At 53.2% G+C, this 16801-nt stretch overlaps 6 protein-coding genes across 6 annotated transcripts in view; 3 read left to right on the forward strand and 3 right to left on the reverse strand.

The window, feature by feature from the left end:
- Positions 1-636, reverse strand: part of MONBRDRAFT_8231 (uncharacterized protein) — a gene marked incomplete at both ends in the record, with an annotated part of 20911 nt that extends 20275 nt beyond the window's left edge. Inside the window, one exon of the mRNA XM_001745884.1 lies at positions 97-636. Within this exon, the coding sequence (XP_001745936.1) occupies positions 97-636 (540 nt within the window). The remainder of the gene's footprint in view (positions 1-96) is intronic.
- Positions 637-1927: 1291 nt separating this feature from the next.
- MONBRDRAFT_37074 (uncharacterized protein) lies at positions 1928-4990 on the forward strand (the record flags this gene model as incomplete). The annotated part of the gene is made up of 7 exons (XM_001745748.1): positions 1928-2038; positions 2390-2511; positions 2623-2728; positions 2880-2996; positions 3093-3290; positions 3490-4131; positions 4255-4990. The coding sequence occupies 7 exons, from the start codon at positions 1928-1930 to the stop codon at positions 4681-4683; spliced, it is 1725 nt and encodes a 574-aa protein (XP_001745800.1). The 3' UTR covers positions 4684-4990.
- Positions 4991-5291: 301 nt separating this feature from the next.
- MONBRDRAFT_32424 (uncharacterized protein) lies at positions 5292-6108 on the reverse strand (the record flags this gene model as incomplete). Its single annotated transcript, XM_001745885.1, has 4 exons — positions 5292-5455; positions 5584-5683; positions 5749-5867; positions 5921-6108. 4 exons carry the CDS (start codon positions 6106-6108, stop codon positions 5338-5340), a joined length of 525 nt encoding a protein of 174 aa, XP_001745937.1. The 3' UTR covers positions 5292-5337.
- A 2230-nt stretch (positions 6109-8338) lies between these two features.
- Positions 8339-10434, forward strand: MONBRDRAFT_25445 (uncharacterized protein; the record flags this gene model as incomplete). Its single annotated transcript, XM_001745749.1, has 5 exons — positions 8339-8521; positions 8716-8863; positions 8961-10105; positions 10187-10270; positions 10369-10434. 5 exons carry the CDS (start codon positions 8339-8341, stop codon positions 10432-10434), a joined length of 1626 nt encoding a protein of 541 aa, XP_001745801.1.
- A 291-nt stretch (positions 10435-10725) lies between these two features.
- Positions 10726-14703, reverse strand: MONBRDRAFT_25446 (uncharacterized protein; the record flags this gene model as incomplete). Its single annotated transcript, XM_001745886.1, has 16 exons — positions 10726-10806; positions 10905-11032; positions 11142-11196; positions 11269-11322; positions 11403-11446; positions 11544-11602; positions 11750-11811; positions 11891-11985; positions 12113-12209; positions 12324-12406; positions 12518-12589; positions 12628-12769; positions 13224-13373; positions 13497-13667; positions 13967-14038; positions 14131-14703. The coding sequence occupies 16 exons, from the start codon at positions 14701-14703 to the stop codon at positions 10726-10728; spliced, it is 1938 nt and encodes a 645-aa protein (XP_001745938.1).
- A 336-nt stretch (positions 14704-15039) lies between these two features.
- MONBRDRAFT_32425 (uncharacterized protein) overlaps positions 15040-16801 on the forward strand; it is a gene marked incomplete at its 5' end in the record, with an annotated part of 6335 nt that continues 4573 nt past the window's right edge. The window contains 4 exons of the mRNA XM_001745750.1: positions 15040-15285; positions 15970-16125; positions 16263-16328; positions 16419-16502. Of these exons, the coding sequence (XP_001745802.1) occupies positions 15040-15285; positions 15970-16125; positions 16263-16328; positions 16419-16502 (552 nt within the window). The remainder of the gene's footprint in view (positions 15286-15969; positions 16126-16262; positions 16329-16418; positions 16503-16801) is intronic.

The following is a 16801-nucleotide window of genomic DNA, read 5'->3' on the forward strand; positions in this document are numbered from 1 at the left end:
CGTCAGCATGTCATTGAGCTTGCCAGCAATGTGCTTTGCCTTGTCGTTCAGCTGCTTCTTCATCCACTCGCGACGGCCAATCGGCGTTCCCAAGACCGTCATGCCCGTGTTGGCCGTCTCGCGCACGGCATCTGGTAAGACAGACTTGATAGCAGTGATGGAAGCGGGATGGTGGCGAGGCATGTAGAAGCGGCTCTTACTGGGCTGCAGATGAAGGCCAGCAGACTCTGCACGAGCCTTGACAATCTCCACGTCGGCCGCCACGTCCTCCGCGGGACCCATCAGTACAATGTCGTCGAGGTATTTGATGACCTTGCAGCGGTAGTCAGTGGTGGCGTCGAGGAGGCCGAGGACCTCACAGGAGTACAGGGCAAAGAAGAAGGGCGATAGCTCGTTGCCCTGCACAATGCCTTGGCCAACATCAATGTCAATGACCTTGAAGAACTTGTCGACAATGCAGTGGGTAGTGGGTCGAGCATAGTGTCGTTCAAAGGCGCGCAAGAGGCCAGGGACCTTGTCGGCCACAATCTCGTGCAGCCGTGCTCGGTCGGTGTAGTTGAAGACACTCTTGAAATCGAGGGAGAGCATGGTCCAGCCCGGGGTAGACTCACAGGCTTGAAGCTCACCAAAGGCCATGCCAACCGCTGCTGAAATGCCGTCCTTGACTCCGACGGCCAGCTCTGGACTGGCCTGTAGCAAGTGGGCAATATGGGGCTGCTGTTGCTTGAGCAGAGCGCGGTTGACAACCTTGTTGAAGATGGAATCCGTGCCCACGGGTCGAAACTTGCCGTTGGCCTTCTCCCGCTACTGTTGGCCTTCTCCAAGATACTTTAGTTGATGGAGCCAAGGGCATGTGCTTTGCCTTGTTGTTCACGTGTCAGGTGTGACCAGGGAACCGTTATGCCCGTGTTGACAACCTTCTTACTGCAAATTGCTGATCTTATCGTCCCAACCTTTATCTGTACATAGAGAGCACGCAATCACGATCTTGACAAGCGACGCAGGCTTGATATCGCATGTAGGTCGTAGCGTTCGCATGGCAGTGATGACACAGCGAGCAAAAGGCTTTCTTCAGCGAGCTTGGCGTAGGGTGTTGATAGAAGCCATTGAGATTGACCTGTTTTTCAGACTTGTTCTGCGTGTCCAGCCGTGATTCTGATGTCAGGGTTGGAGGTTCACACGTTAAGTTTATTTACAATGTTTGGGCACTGAATTTTCGCACAGGTGCGTGGGGTTACTTGTCTGGCTCAAACACCTCATTGATTATGACCACCACATGGGATCAAGGAACCTTTTTTGGGCTGGTTGATCTTGATCCATGTGTGACGGCAGAGCTGTGTCCTAAACAGCGGATTGGAGCATGGCGTACTCTTGCCTGTCCGATGTGTGCCATACCGCAGACTTGATTTGTCTGACATTTGGCCATTGTCAAAAGCAGCTTGAGCCAGTAGTGTGACCATCAACACAGTTACCCATGATTCGTTCTGGCCGACGAGGAGACTGGCTTTGTGAGAAAATCTGTATTGTTTGAACAAGCACTTTTCATTCCTATTTGATAGTCATTGTCACCGCTTGAGTGTCACCTTTGAAAACAAAAGAAACACCCCTTCCCACACACAACAACGCCAAACTGACAAAGCCAAGTCTCTCTCTCACTCTCTCTCTCTCTCTGTGCCTTTCCGCGCCTCGTACCTCTGCGACCTATTGTTTCCCCCTTGTATTCTCTCGTTTTCTTTATCCTTGCCCCTCATCTCTCTCGCCCCTCGCCTTCCAGCCCGCCATCTCTCAAACGACTGCCGTCTGTCATTTCTTGACCGATTTGCTTTTTGTTCCCCTCCCCGTCTCTCTCGGTCCCCGCTCAACAGCAGTCACAGAGCAGTGTGTGTGTCTGTGTGCGTCTGTGTGTGAACCCCATCGAGCCAACAAGATGGCGAAGAAGGTTGGTCGCTGCCTCGATGCTTCTGTGCGAGTGCCATGGCTGTCCCATGCTCTTGTTGGCACTGATGGCTTGGTCATGCCAATGGCATCGCTGCCGGTGGTGAGGGAGGAGGAGGCATGCCCTTCCACTAGCATTCCAATCACAACAAAAGAGAGAATTTTTTTTTTTTAATGCGCGCGTCTTGAGTCGTTCGATACGGTAGTGCCGACCTTCTTCCTCGCTTCTTCTCTTCCTCCATTTTGTCGAGCCGTGTTGCCCTGTGACCACGTACCTCTGCACCCTCTCGCTTTCCCATTCGGGTGGTCTTGAGCGCCAACTAGTCTGCCACACGCCTTTTTTCTTCTTCTTCTTCTTCGAATACTTGGCGTTGAGCCTTTTGTTGGGTATTGTCGTGACTTGCCTTGCAGTGCCTCGCTTTCCTCGTCCTCACTTGCTTTGATGTGACGGCAGGGTTTGGGCATTCGCAAGTCGATTCACGGCAAAAAGGCTGGCAAGCAGCCGGCTGCGCCTCCGGTCGCATACGGCTCCAAGCTTGATGTTGACCGCATTCCTGTCGTGAAGAAGGAGAACCGGTGCGTGTCACTCTGATGTGTTCGGTCGCTTCTCATGACACCAATCTCTCTCTTGTTACCAATCATGTATGTGCCTGTTTGGCTTGGTGGCGCTTATTCTCTCCTCTTTAGCCAAGGCTCGTCTCGCTTCAGGTCCACTCAGAAGCGTGAGCTGACCAAGCTCACGTCGCTCAAGGATGCAGCGGCTCGTGATCGCCCACAACTGTTCATTGACAAGGTCAGGCTCTACCAGCCAAGCAGGCCATGCTCCTCTGTGCAGCTTGCTTCTCTTCTCCTTTTTCCGCCGGTTTCTCTGCCCTCTACGGCAGCCAGTATTGGCGAGGTGACAGTTATTGACTGTTGGGATATGCGCTTGCTTATTGCTTTAGCTGCAACAATGTTGTGCTGTCTTCGACTTCACGGAGGCCCTGTCAGACCTCAAATCAAAGGAAGTGAAGCGCGCTGCCTTGAACGAAATTTTGGAGTATATTACCAGCAGCCGCAAGGTATAGACGATGATCATGCCGCAGAGCGCGCGATATTCACACCTTGAACTCGCAGAAGCCTAAGAAACAACGCCTCATTTTCGGTCTCGCGAGTAGGTGCTGCAAGAGGAATTTTATCCTGAGATTGTGAACATGTTCTCTACAAACTTGTTTCGCACACTTGCCCCTCCTCTCGATCCCAACGCCGCCCTTTTCGACCCGGAAGAGGACGAACCGACGCTCGAGGTTGCATGGCCTCATCTCCAGCTCGTTTATGAGATTTTCCTCCGATTCTTGGAGAGCCCAGAGTTGCAGGTGTGTGTGTGTGTGTGTGTGTGTGTGTGTGTGTGTGTGTGTGTGTGTGTGTGTGTGTGTGTGTGTGTGTGTGTGTGTGTGTGTGTGTGTGTGTGTGTGTGTGTGTGTTTTGATGCTTTGCTCTCAAACGTTTGTTTATTTTTGGAGTTCTCTTGTCTCCACATACCTGATGCTCACGGTGTGTGCACTTGTAAAACAGATCCCCACAGCCAAACGATACATCGATCAGCGCTTTGTGACCAACCTGCTGGCATTGTTTGACAGCGAAGATCCCCGCGAGCGTGACTTTTTGAAGACGACTCTGCATCGCATCTATGGCAAATTTCTGTCGCTGCGTGGCTTTATCCGTCGCTCCGTTAACAACATTTTCTTGCAGTTTATTTACGAAACTGAGCACCACAATGGTATTGCCGAGCTGCTCGAAATCCTGGGCTCTATCATCAATGGCTTTGCTCTTCCCCTGAAAGAGGAGCACAAGAATTTTTTGCTCAAGGTGTTGGTGCCCCTTCACAAGCCCAAGAGCGTTGGAACCTACCATCCACAGCTTTCATATTGTGTGGTGCAGTTTTTGGAAAAAGATCCAACCCTGACTGAAGCTGTGGTGCAGGGCCTGCTTGACTTTTGGCCCAAGCTCAACAGCCCCAAGGAGGTGCTTTTGCTTAACGAGATGGAAGAGATTGTCGACGTCATGGAGAAAGAGGAATTTGCCAAGATTCACGTGGAGCTCTTTCAACAGCTGGCTGCTTGTGTCTCAAGCCATCACTTCCAGGTCGCCGAGCGGGCGCTTTACTTTTTCCAGAACGATTACTTGCTCACTCTCGCCAAGGAGAACATCAATGCGGTGCGATGCTTGGCTTTGCTTTGCTGGCAAACATGTGCTTGTGTGCTTTTCTGTTTGACTCTCGGCTCGCAAACTTTGCCTTTAACCCCCAATTCACCAATTTTCCTCTCCATGTTGTATTAGATCATGCCCATTATTTACCCGGCGCTGCACAAGACTTCCAAGTCACACTGGAACCGCGCAATCAATGGTCTTGTCTTCAACGCGCTGCGCACTTTGAGTGAGTGCGACAGCACTGCTTATGACAAGTGTGTGGCCACCTACGAAGCCGATCAAGAGCAGCGCCAGAAGGCTCTCAAGAATCGCGCTTCAGTGTGGGACAAGCTGACCTCTATCGCCAAGCAGAATCCTTTGTCGGCTCAGGTCGATTTGGTGGAGGTGGAGGTGCACTACCACGAGGGCGATGGTCAAATGCACGGCCCAGTCAAGATGGAGGCCACCTCTTCGCGTAGCGGCGTTCGTCGCAAGTCGGTCCTGCCTTACGACCCGGCCACAGTGCAGGCACTGTCAGATTTTCACGGCCACTCCTTGGGAGGTGATGATGGCCGTTGAGATGCCCTCAGCACCAAACTCACAACATCAACAAACGGTATCAAAAGGAAAACTATGCGATTCAAAACGGAGCGAAATTTGAACAAGGATAACCAAAAAGGAGGCGCATGTCTCTTGAGCGACACGCGCTTGCGTACACTGCCGCGAATACTCTGGCGCTCACCCAACTGATGAGGTTTAATGGTGTTTGTTTGTATTGATTTGATCAGGCTCAATGTCATCCGTTGCCCCCGCCTTTTTCTTCCTGTTTGTCGTCAGTTGTGGTGCACTTGTGGATTTGATCAACAATGCGTCGCGCAAGAGTCATGCGGCCGCTTCACCTTGTTCTACCAGTCCTGTCCTGTGTCATTTTGCAGTTCCTGGGCCTCTTTAATCGTGCATATGAACTCTTTTAATCCGCTATCCTTGTTTGCTGTTGCGCTTGTTTAGTTGCTTGTGTTTTGATGCTCGAACTCGCTGTCCTTGCATGGCTGGTCTGTTTGTTTTCGAAGGCCTGTCAATCGAAAAGGTTTACATTCTGAAGTGCTCCATCTCGTGCTCTCGCATTTGATGATGTTGCTTCTTTATTTTGGCTTTGATTGGGGAAGTTTGATTGGCGGTGATGAAATCCTGAAACCTGACTCAATTTGGCGTGTACACGGGAAGAGCGTTTTCTCAAAGTAAGATGCTAAACTTGATATCATCAGGCACTCGGCATATACTTAAGCGCCCATCACACGATAGTGAAGCAAAGGTCCATGCATCTCCTCGATGCCACGTCAGTGCTGAGACACTACCACACAAACGTAATGAGCGAGAAGCGAGAAGCAGGCGCGCAAGCAGCATCGCCAATCAACGTCAGAGCAGGCAGGGGTGTAATTCAAAGAAGGTTGCTGCTGTCGCAAGAGCGTGGTCACCAACCTGTCTTCATGTTCTTCATAGATGGCCACTGTGCCGGGTTTGCTCAACATGTGCCTTGCCTGGCGCTGGCCTTCCGTCAGCTCACTGTCATCAGACTCTCCTGAGGGACATGACAAAATGTTAGATGTAGCACAGCTCCTACGCTAGGGCGGTTGCAGCGCCTACCTCGCTCATAGGAGAGGGCAGAAGAGATGATAGGTGCATTGGTCAACAACACGCGCCCATCTGTGCCCGACGTCAACACCAAACGTTCGTGGAACGGATTATAGCGCGCGCTCGTCGTCCTAAGTGCATGAAGAACAAATGATTAACGAGTGAGCACGATGCCTTTGAACACCGTTCACTCATCTTCATGAGAGCCAAGGTGGCCTGGGTGAGAAAGTCAAGAAAAAAAAATTCCCCAAAAACATGCCAGTGTGAATGTTGGCGCATTTGATAGACCGGCCGGGCCAGGCTTCGAACATCCCAAAACTTGACGAGGCCGTCGTGTCCACCCGTAACCATGTCGTACTGTAGGCGAGGCATTGGGAGGGGATTATGAGCTTAACCTTGCAGGTGAGAACAATGCTGTCCATAACACAGCGCTTTGCTTTTTATATACACGGGGATAGTGCCATGACTGGCACCGGGCCGAACCTGAGCGCTTTCATTAAAGTCGATGGCTACAACGCTCTGTGAATGGCAATGTGGGATTTCAAACTGTACCCTGCAAGGTAGCACAAAGCGCGCCCCGTATGAATGAGGTGTCTGCTTTGTACATTTTAATTAGGCATGGGCATTGGCACCAACTCATTTGTCGCGAGGTTGAGGCAAGCCAAGGCTGAGCCCTTGCCGACATAAACAGCATCCCTGTGGTGGTAAAGAAGGAAGATCGACACCATGAATCAAAATGAGACAAAGCAAAGGAGTCAAGGTCAAGGCGCAACTTGTGACATTAGGGTCAAGAAACGCACGGGCGATGGGGCGACCAGCCGATGGTGCCCGCCACTGCAGGAGCATGCCAGTCATCCGCCAGTAAATCTTTGCCCCAAGTACAAACGTGCTTCTCCTGTTGTTGGACGGACGCTAGTGAGGCAACTGCGTGGACTTGTATGCAGGCCATTGTGGGGGTCTAGATGACCCCCTGATGTTGGTTGCAAGCTGCCTTGCCTTGTGGTTGATTGAATCGAGGACGATGACGCGATCCTGCAAGAGCACAGCTAGACCATCCCCCGAGGGAGTCCAGGCCAAGCTGGTGGGCACGCGGGTCGGTGAGTCACGGGGAAGATGAAAGTCTCACGCAGCAAGAAAAATTAAAAATAAATCAGAAAGGATGGGAAAATTTTTTCTTGTCACCTCAAGCTCTGTCAAGAGAGAGTATCAAGGACGAACCTGAGCGGCGCCGAGGGCAGAGAGAGGACGGTGTGGGTTGCGGAAAGCCGCGCGGGAGAGTCTGGATCCGCACAAGGTTCGAGTCGCTCGAGGGCAGCATGGGTTTGCTGATCACCTTCAAACAAAGGCAAGGGGCCAAGCCTCGAGTTATCCAGGTCGAGCGAGGTTCACGCGAAAAATACCATCGTTGTCGAGGCAAAGCAAAGCGTCAGCAGGAAGAGATTAGGGCGTACTGGGGTCATAGTAGATGCTCGCAAGCAAGAGTTGCTCTCGCGGATGGCCTGCCAGGAGTCTTTTTTGGGTTCCCGATTCAGACAGGATTAGATACACACAGAATTTAGGCTTGCCTGAGCAGGACCCTCGGCCAGAAGACGTACCGCACTGGCCCGTGCGGAAAAGCCGCATACTGGCTTTCCACCTGATCTGTCTCGTCGAAAAAATCAACAACATGGATCTAAACCATCAAAGTTGACCAAAGTCGTCCACGCACTCGAATGAGACCCAGGCTAAGTCGATTCACGCTCTGCACAGAGAGACATGTTGTTCATGCACCGGCCTCCAACCTGATTTTCGTGCCGAGCCGAGTTGGTGGCGACGGCAAAGCTGATGACATCCCCTTCATCTTCGGCAGACCCCTGCTTTTCAGCGAGCGCTGTCAAGGCTTTGGCCTGGGCAAACCCATGCCATGGCACGAGAACATGAGAAGGAGAGCGACCTGAAAAATACCCCTCCATAAAAACAACAACAACAACAACCCCCTTCAGCTGCCGTCGATGCGCGAGAGAGCCGACGCGACAGACCGGATACTCGAGTCCAAAAATGGCCGCCGATCGCTCCACCAGGGCCGTCATACTGGCGGTAATAACCGTAAACTCAAGCACACCAAAATATCGTCCGTGTGCCTGAGTCCGATACCGGTGCCGTGTGTCCGGCCGCCCAACCGCTGCCACCCGCTGCCATCCGCCGCTGCGGATCACTGGTCGATGCTGTTGTGGTTAAATATTAAATTGGAGAGATGGCTTTTAGTTTATGGATAACCAAAACCGCCAAAATTTAAATCCACCGTCTTGACTGACAAATCAAGACGCCACACACACACACTCTCTCTCTCTCCTTTTTGCAAGTGGGATCTTGAAGGTTCACGCAGAACTATTGACGGCAGCGACCCTGGAGCCTTCTATTTGCCAGAAAGGACAACATCATAGGAGTGGGACTGTGGTGTTTTGACCCTGAAGCAAAATGGACGAGAGTGACGATTGGAGTGATCTGTCGCTTGACGGAGGCCATGCTGCAGTGCGAGGTGAGTTGAACGTCTCGTCTGCCGAACCCACCCCCCACCTCCCCGTCCAAGCGCGTGTCCCTTTCCGTGCTTCAATCAAGACTGATGGTCTGCCCCCAAAACCAACCCCTGCCCCTCCCTGCATACAAAGACGAGCCTATTGTCGAAGGTGCTTTGCTAGATCTAGCAGACTTTTTGGCACCTCCAACCCTGCCTGCGGCCGAGTCGCTTTCAGAGGACCAGGACCTGATCTGTTTTGAGGAAGCCAATCCTGCAAGTCCTCAAAAGGTGCGTTACCAAGCCTGGCTCAGGTGCTCGGTGGCTGGCACGTCGTCTCACAATTATCCTCTGTGCCTTGTGTTGTTGAAAACAAACAAAAAACCAACCAAACAAACGATCAATCAAACACAACTTTGAATTCAAACCCCAAGGAGCTCATAGCCGCCTCAAAGGCACAGACCACCCCTGCTGACGTTGCACAGAACTTGCGCTCAAGTGAACCCGAAGACGTCCTGGTGTCATCGGATTCAGAGTCTGAGGACGAGGTTTTTTTTGGCCCGTGTACAGTTCAGGAGAAGCTCGCCTGTGAGCTCGTAGAGGTACCGCCTACCCCAAACATGGCTATTCGTGGTACGTACCCCAACGCCTGGCTGGAGGCGCAGTGTACAGAATGACGCTCCTTTGACTCGACCAATTGGCTCCCATATCGCGTTGGTGATGCATATAGGGGCGTTTACTCCACGGCCATCACGACCATCCTCGGTGTGCCCCTCAACGACCAAACACCAGCGCTTATTGCGCGTCCATCAGGACCACGACGGACAGATGCCAATCTGTGCCATTGCTTCTTTAAGCATCGCCGAAACGCACCCCAAGGCACAGCACGTGAGCGCTGAGGAGGATGGCAAGGCAACAGTTGCCCGGGGCGACACGAAGAAAGCCAGCGGAAATGGTGAGGCAAGCGATGAGGAGGAGGATGACGACGACGAAGAGGACGACGAGATCTTCTTTGGCTCAATTACGGACCGTGAGGTCATAAAGGGCATGGCTGTTGTGCGCCACGAGCTCCAAAGTGGCTGGAATGAGGAGAGAGAAGCATCGCAGGAGGATGCTGCACCTGTGGCGGCGGATCACGATGATAGCCCATCTGAAGAGTCGGTAGCCCCTCCCAAGTCACACATTCCGGCGCCTAGCTCTCGCTTGCCTCGCGCACCCGGCCCGTCGCGTGCCTCCGGCCTTGCACAACCTACACGGCGACCCGCCCGCAGTCGAACCGCTATGCAGCATGGTGTTGCTCCTGCCATTGATGTGATCAACGTGGAAAAGGCGGCCGCAGAGAGTGCAGACGTCCTTGCACGCTTGCGAGCACAAACCCTGCGCTCAGTGGTGCCGGCCGTCCCCAGCCTGGGGCTAGCGCCCATTGTCCACACCCCGCCGCGCGATGGATCCGCCTCTAATTCCACACCTCACCAGGGCCATATGAGAAATGCAGCAGACACATCTCCAGCGCGCGCCGAGGCCGAGGCTTCAGCAGAGACACAAGCTGTGCAAACCGTTTCTCAGAACCGAGCACAGCGCCAGCCACAGTCGTCCAAGCTTCAAAAGCCTGGTACAGCACTACCGTGCTCGCGCCAACCCACGCGTCAATCTTCCTTGCGCAAACCCTCGACTCATTCATCAAGGGGACAGGCGCCCACAAAAAGTGGCCTGCCTGCGACCAAGCGTTTCGGACTTCAGGAAGTTACTAATCAAGGCCGTTCCACCACGACTACTAAATCAAAGAGCTCTCGGGCAGGCTCAGGAGCTATCTCAGCGACTGCGCCAGGTGTGCGCACCAAATGCCAGCCGAGCTTGACCGACTTTCCCTCACCGGTATGCCTTGAATGAACACTGTTGGCCAGTCCTCCTATCCTTGTTTCAACTCAACGTGGTATGCCTGCACCCCATCGGCAGGTTCTTGGGGCCAAACCGAAATCCTGGAAGATTTGCCATTCGCCGGGTGCTTCTAAAGATGCCAAGTCGACCACTGCACGCAAGGTTTGTATCCGTCGTCGTGTTAACACCGGCCTGGAGACGGGGTTGATGGGTTTCACCTTGTCTTACTCGATGCATGATCAACTTTCGCACATCCATAGCCGGGCAAGTGGTCACCAGTGAAGAAAGCGCGAACATTTGACGAAATTCAGCAGCTCTACTTCTAGAATCAGTTCGTCTTTGTGTGTGTGCGGATCGAGTTGCGGAGCATGTGTGATTGAACTTTGGCGAGACCCATGAGACCATGGAGACACCATTTCAATTTTTGTTTCGTTCTTCTTGAGTTTGCAAGGACATGGTTGTCTGTCTGAGCAATTGTTTTCAAGTTCATCAAAACATTCTTCTTCTTCTTTTTTTTTTGATTGTGAGTGCGAGCTGGCTTCGCCAACGAGGCCAAGTGCCAGCCGACCCACTCACCCAAAATTGAGACAGAAAGCTAAGGTGGTGCATCGGCCAGTTTACATGAAATCGAGATCATCTCCGTAGTCGTCACCGTAACCATCGCCATCAAGGAAACCGGCCACTGACGAAGCCGCTCCCTGCCAGGTGTGTGACGGGAAATGGTGTGCGATGAGGGGAATACGCGTGAGAGGCAAGGAAAATGAGGGAGCATCAAAATTAGAACCGGGCAACATACACGGCTGGCCTGGATCTGCGCTTTCTTCGGCTTGGATTTCGTCTTCTTGTTCTTCTCAGTCTTGGCCTTCTCGTTGGCCAGCACGTTGACCGATTTAATGGCTTGGCGAATTTTCTCCGAGGAAGCATCTGCGCAAAGCCAGAGTGAAAGACAGGCACCGGATGCCAAACACAAATACTCCTCACGGGCGAGATATCAAAGCACGGTGTAAGACTGATTTTAGCGTATGATTCGTACTCTCGAGAAGGTCACGGAAGAGGGCGTCCACAAAGTCCAGGTAGTGGGGAGAGACCTGTTGTACACATGTAATGGTGCATGAGCATGATGGGTACGCGGGTCGTTCCCACGCACAGAAGCGACTCACGTCGTATTTGCGAGCCTTCTTCACAATGGCACGAGCAAACTTTTCGAAATCCTCCTACAGATGATGCAGCAGTGAGTGTGGCTGCAGTCTGTGGACAGATGAGCACGGTTGCAGAGACAAGGGGGCAGACTGACCTTGGTCTTGGGCTGCATGGCCTCAAAAAGCACAACTTCCTCCTCTGAGCAGTCCAACGGCAGGGTGGTGAGGCACGAAAGCGAGCAAGACACGGAAGAACAAAAGTCTGCAGCCGTGGACGCTGCCGCGCTCTGGCTGACCTTCTTCGTCGCCACCAAAAAGGTCCTTTGCGGCATCCATGTGAGACTCTTCCACCTGCCTGCACAGCACAAATGGATTGTTTAAAAAAAAGGGGGGGGGGGGGGAGGGCGGGGGAGAAAGCCGTGCAATCCACGGAAAAAGACCCACTCGCCCCTCCACGCACAGACAGAATGCAAAGGAGGTAAGTGGTGCACGTTTAACTAACCGGCGCTCAACAATTTTGGCAGCAGCGCGTTCCTCGGGCGTCAATTCCTGTTCGGCCTGAGCCTGTTATTGAAGAGGAAAGTGTGAGAGTGTGCATGATGGTGCAAGAGAGCAGAACGGCAAGCCTAACACATCAATATACCAGTTCTTCGGCGCGCGCGGCCTCGGCAGCCTCACGCTCGGCCAGGATTTGCTTCAGTTTCTTCTTCTTGGGAGCCTTCTTCTGTGTCGGGCCCTCTGGGAACAGATACCAGAACGCAGTTTTTGGCATGGCAGCAAGCGTGAGCTGTGGTTAAAAAAAAAAAAAAAAAAAGCCGGCGGCACAAGAATGACTGGAGTGGGATTGCCCAGGCCGTGGACGTACGAGCCTCAAGGCGAGCGATGACTTGCAAAAGCTCCTCGCGATCCATGTCATTATACTTGCTAGGAGGCTTGGAAGCAGGGACCAGCTCTTGGGTCGTCTGTGATCATCTCCGTGCCGTCATCGATCGATAAGGGAGCCACAGTCAGTGAATAGCGAGGAGAGAGATGAATGGGCGGGAAAACATGAGATGACACGAAATATTTGGACGCACCGGCTCGGCAGCCCCGGGCTCCTCATCATCCCACTTGGGCTTCTCCTCCACCTCGGCAGCCTCGGCCTCAAAATCGGAAGCGTCTGTTGGTCAATCAATCCCATAAGCGCGAAGGCGGGGCTGCTTGCAAAGCTGCAGCATTCCTTCTCCACCACACCCTGCATAGATGACCCAAGAAGCCCTCAAACACGTACCCCAATCACTCATGTTCTCGGTTCCAAAAGGTCGCAAAACGCTCAACAGGCCTCTGATCCAGCTGCAAAGGTCTAGTCCGGGAAATGACGAGAAGACGAGCAACACACACACACACACACACACACACACACACACACACACACACACACACACACACACACACACACACACACACACACACACACACACACACACACACACACACACACACACACACACACACACACAACGCAACACAGCTTACACGTGAACTGGTCGCTCCATCCGCCGCGACATCAGTGAGGGGGTTTGGAATAATGTAGTTTATTTTGTGGAGGTGGTGCAGAGCACCATAGTCGAAGCAACGAGAGGTGGCTGCGCAGCTCTTGGCACACGGTTGGAATAGGCAACGACGGGTGAAAGACCAATGAATTTGGGCTGCTTTGGACCCAACTCGAGCACTGACGGGAAAACTCGCCGCACAGCAGCGAGAGGACTATGGATGAGGCAGTTTTTATTCGACCGTCCTGCCAACAAAGGAGACGCCTAAAGCACGTAGAGGCGGGTGGCTTGCGATAAGGAGAAGGTGTCGCCTGTTAAGGGGTCACGGAAGGAACCTGACGCCGCGGCTTCTTCACGCAGCCCCTGCGAAAATCAGAAGTGCAAACCATGAGGAGCGGTCAGGTCATGACGGCGGGGTGTACAGACAGTTGATGGGCCGCCGACCTCTCGAGAGTAAACGTTGCCGTTGGGGAGAACCATGGGTGGATTGTTTTCATCCATGCGCACTCCTTTCAGCCGACAAACGAGCACACTTTGGGTATGGAGCGCCACGGGCAAACGCTTGGCCAAGTGCTGAAACAGGGGCGAACAAGTCTGACAAAACCCAGCCATAACCAGTGGAATTGTCAGGCAAGTAAAGCCGTTGGCACGCCAAGCAGGGACACACATGAAGGCCCGGGGCGTGCGTGTCCATCTAGTCAGCCAAGCCGCACGCACCGGGCAGTCGCTTGATTTGCCTGGAGCACAAGCAGCTGTGTGTAGGCCGGCCAGACCGAGCGAAGCAAGCAGAGTTAAAGGGGCAGGTCCCGTATTGGCCTGAAGCACGACGAAGGCATTGCGCCGGAACCGGTCCACCAGATCATGCCACCGCTCCTCGTTCACAAAAGGCTAAGGAGAAACAAGAAAAGAGCACGCACAGTGAGAAGAAAGGCACTTTGGTTGGACGAGCTGGTCATGTCCTGTGGGCCCGTGGATAAGTAAAACGAAGCAATGAACCTCGAGAAGGCGTCGGCCGCTTTCAGAGCCCTTGGGCGCCAACAGAAGCATCATCAGTCTTGATATTTCCACCATTTGCTAAGGGAAAAGACAAAGAAGACACGTGGCAGCTTTTGTGAATAAAACGGGCAGCCAACGCTGGCAGATGATAGCGTCCAACAGAGCATCGGGGGCCGGTGGTCATGACGCACTGCTTCGCCGTATGGAGCCAGATGATTGTGAGCATACTCGACGGCTTGGGCGAGGTCCTCGTTTTCAATCAGCTGCATGGTGTGGCAGCCAGGGTGGCCCTGAGTCAGGAGGGCTGCTTGCATACCATGGTTAAGAAAACAGACGCATACAAAAACGCTCAAACCTGAACAAAGCGTTGGGCATGAAGCTTAAAGGGCAAGGTACTCCGCTTTTTCTCGAGCACGGCAGCATGGTCCGCACACCAAGCTAGGGCCGACTCGAGATTATGGCTTTCAAGGGCCTGAACAACGGGCTGCAAACGGCAAAAGGTGTCCTGGTCTAACAAGGCTTTGACCTGGCTGTGGTCAGCCAGGGCCATGGCCGTGGTGTAATGGCCTTCGCGGATGAGATGATCGATCATGAACTCTCGCAGAGTTGCATCGCTCAAAGTTTCGCTACGATGGAGGGGGGAAATGATTGATGCACGAGACCAGCTCATGAGGGATAGTCGTGCCGTCGGCAGATGAACCGAGCTGAGAAGGTCCTCACCAAGACGCTTCGGCTTGCGCACGCTCCACCGAGCGCCTGAGCCGCTCTTTGAGTGCGCCAAATTCTTGGATGTCTTTCTCAAGCTATCGAGGCCAACGGTGATGGTGGGCGAATATTTCTTGTGATCGAAACAAGATGGCGATGTGGCGCGCACAGGCAGCGCAGCGCGGCTGACCTCGATTTGCAGCTTGCGGACCAAAGTGCGCATGGGGGGTTTCCCAGCAAGGGCAGACAATTTTTTGGGGGGGGCATCAACACGTTTAGCCAGGGTTTTGACCTGTTTGTTCAGTTTTTGGGGGGGTCCCGGGGGAAACCCCCCCCCCCCCCCCCCCAAAAAAAAAAAAAAAAACAAGAATGCGCAACGCGTCAGCACGGTCCGATCCCAACAAAGAAAAGAGCCCGCGAACCAGACAGCACATAAAGTGCAGCCACAAGATCCGGCCGGGACATGAACAACAAACGATGGGTCAAGACCAGCTGGGGGATGATACGTCTGATAGAAATTACCTTGAGCGGAGCTGTAAAGAGCGCTGCCGTCGCCATGATGGCGTGGTCGATGCAGCCTGTGCAACCTTTTGCTTCCTCCCTCGACACCAGCGTGCTTTTGGTGCTAGCCAACCCAATCTGGTTTTCACTTTGCCAAGCAGTCCGGGACAACTCAACCCACCCCGCCCGGATGGCAGCCCTGGCCTTCAATGCCCAACAACAACCTCGCACCCTCAAGCCCCCACTGTCGCTTTTGCTGGAGGCCTTGCTTGGTGAAACGCAGCAGCAAACAACAACAACAAGTGTCAGTCAGTTCAGGCCAACAGGAAAGTATTTTACTTTTAAGTTGGGAAATTCAAAGTATTTTACTTAGAGATGCGCTGCGTTGGCTTTGTGAATGTTTCTACGGTTTTTTTTGGTCCCTTGACAATACAAAAAGTATCGCAAGCGAGAACAGTGGTGCCAGTCGATGTTCTTACATTTAGTAGCATGATACTCAGCTTTTCTTTGTTGGACTTTTGATGTGACTCCGATCACCGTCGTTTTTGTTTAAGAGAAGGCACTTTGTGCAGCACCTGCTAGTCCAAGACAGCGCTCCCACCCTTGACTTAATGCTGTTGATATCCAACTTGTTGTCGCTGCTCCTTTGCCTCTACTGCTACTGCTGTTGTTGTTGTTGTTGTTGTTGTTGGTTGTTGTTGTTGTTGTTGGTACATTTCTCCCTTTTGTTCGTTCGTGTTCGCAAAGGTAAAGGTCTCTGGGACGTCGCGCCCACTGCCCCCTGCCTGCCAGTGCCTGCCGGCCAGTGGTTCAATGGGCTATGGCTTGAGCTCTTGGTGTTCTTCTTGTTGTGATGGTGGTGAGGGGGCAGGGGGCGCTGATCATATGCTTTTGGCTGATCAGAGGGCTGTGCTCAAAGCTTGTTGACGCATCCAGTTGGCTGTCTTCTGACACTCACAGTGACACGGCTGCTGTTGTATGTGCATAGGCACGGTTCGAAATGGCTGCTCCCGCTCGTCCTGCCAAGGCTGGTGCCAAGCCTTGGATCAAGGGTGATGTCGATGATCTGGCCTCCTTGGCCAATCTCGATGATTCCATTCTCCTGGAGGAGCTCAAGACTCGCTACTTTGCCAACAAGATCTACGTTGGTGCTCGCATCCCCTCCCTCCCCCTGTGGTATATACTACTACACTGTCATCCCCCCGCTCCCCGGTCTTCCCTCACTGCAGCCCACCAATGCCAATGCCCCTACCCCGGCTTTCTTGCCCATTCACCCGCTAGACGTATGTTGGTGACATTCTGGTGGCCATCAACCCCTTTCAAGACCTGCCTCTGTACACCAAGCAGGTTGGCGTTTGCTGGGTCTTCCCGCCCATGTTGTGGCTTTTGTTGCCATCGTGTCCTTGCGGCTGGCCTGATCCATAAACTCTCCCATAGATCAAGGACCAGTACCATGACATTCCCAAATCCGCGGCTGCGCCTCACGTCTACGCCATTGCGGACCAGGCCTACCACTCGATGGTGCGCAACCAATGCAGCCAGTGCTGTGTCATCAGGTCCGAACTGCCTCCACACCGCTCAGTCTCGTCTCGTTGTGTCATCGTCCACACACTCTTTTCATCATCACAAGACGATCAAACCAACCCGTTCGAGCCACCACATTGCTTCCTGCATCACCAGTCTCGCTACAGCCCTCACCTCCCCCATTGGTGCCACAGCGGTGAATCAGGCGCTGGAAAGACAGAGAGTGCCAAGCTTCTGATGGGCCACATTATCGATCTCTGCCACTCGGGCTCGGATGGCGCTCAGCTGAGAGGCGA

Source organism: Monosiga brevicollis, genomic scaffold (genome assembly GCF_000002865.3).
Source record: "Monosiga brevicollis MX1 MONBRscaffold_10 genomic scaffold, whole genome shotgun sequence".
NCBI lineage: Eukaryota > Choanoflagellata > Craspedida > Salpingoecidae > Monosiga > Monosiga brevicollis.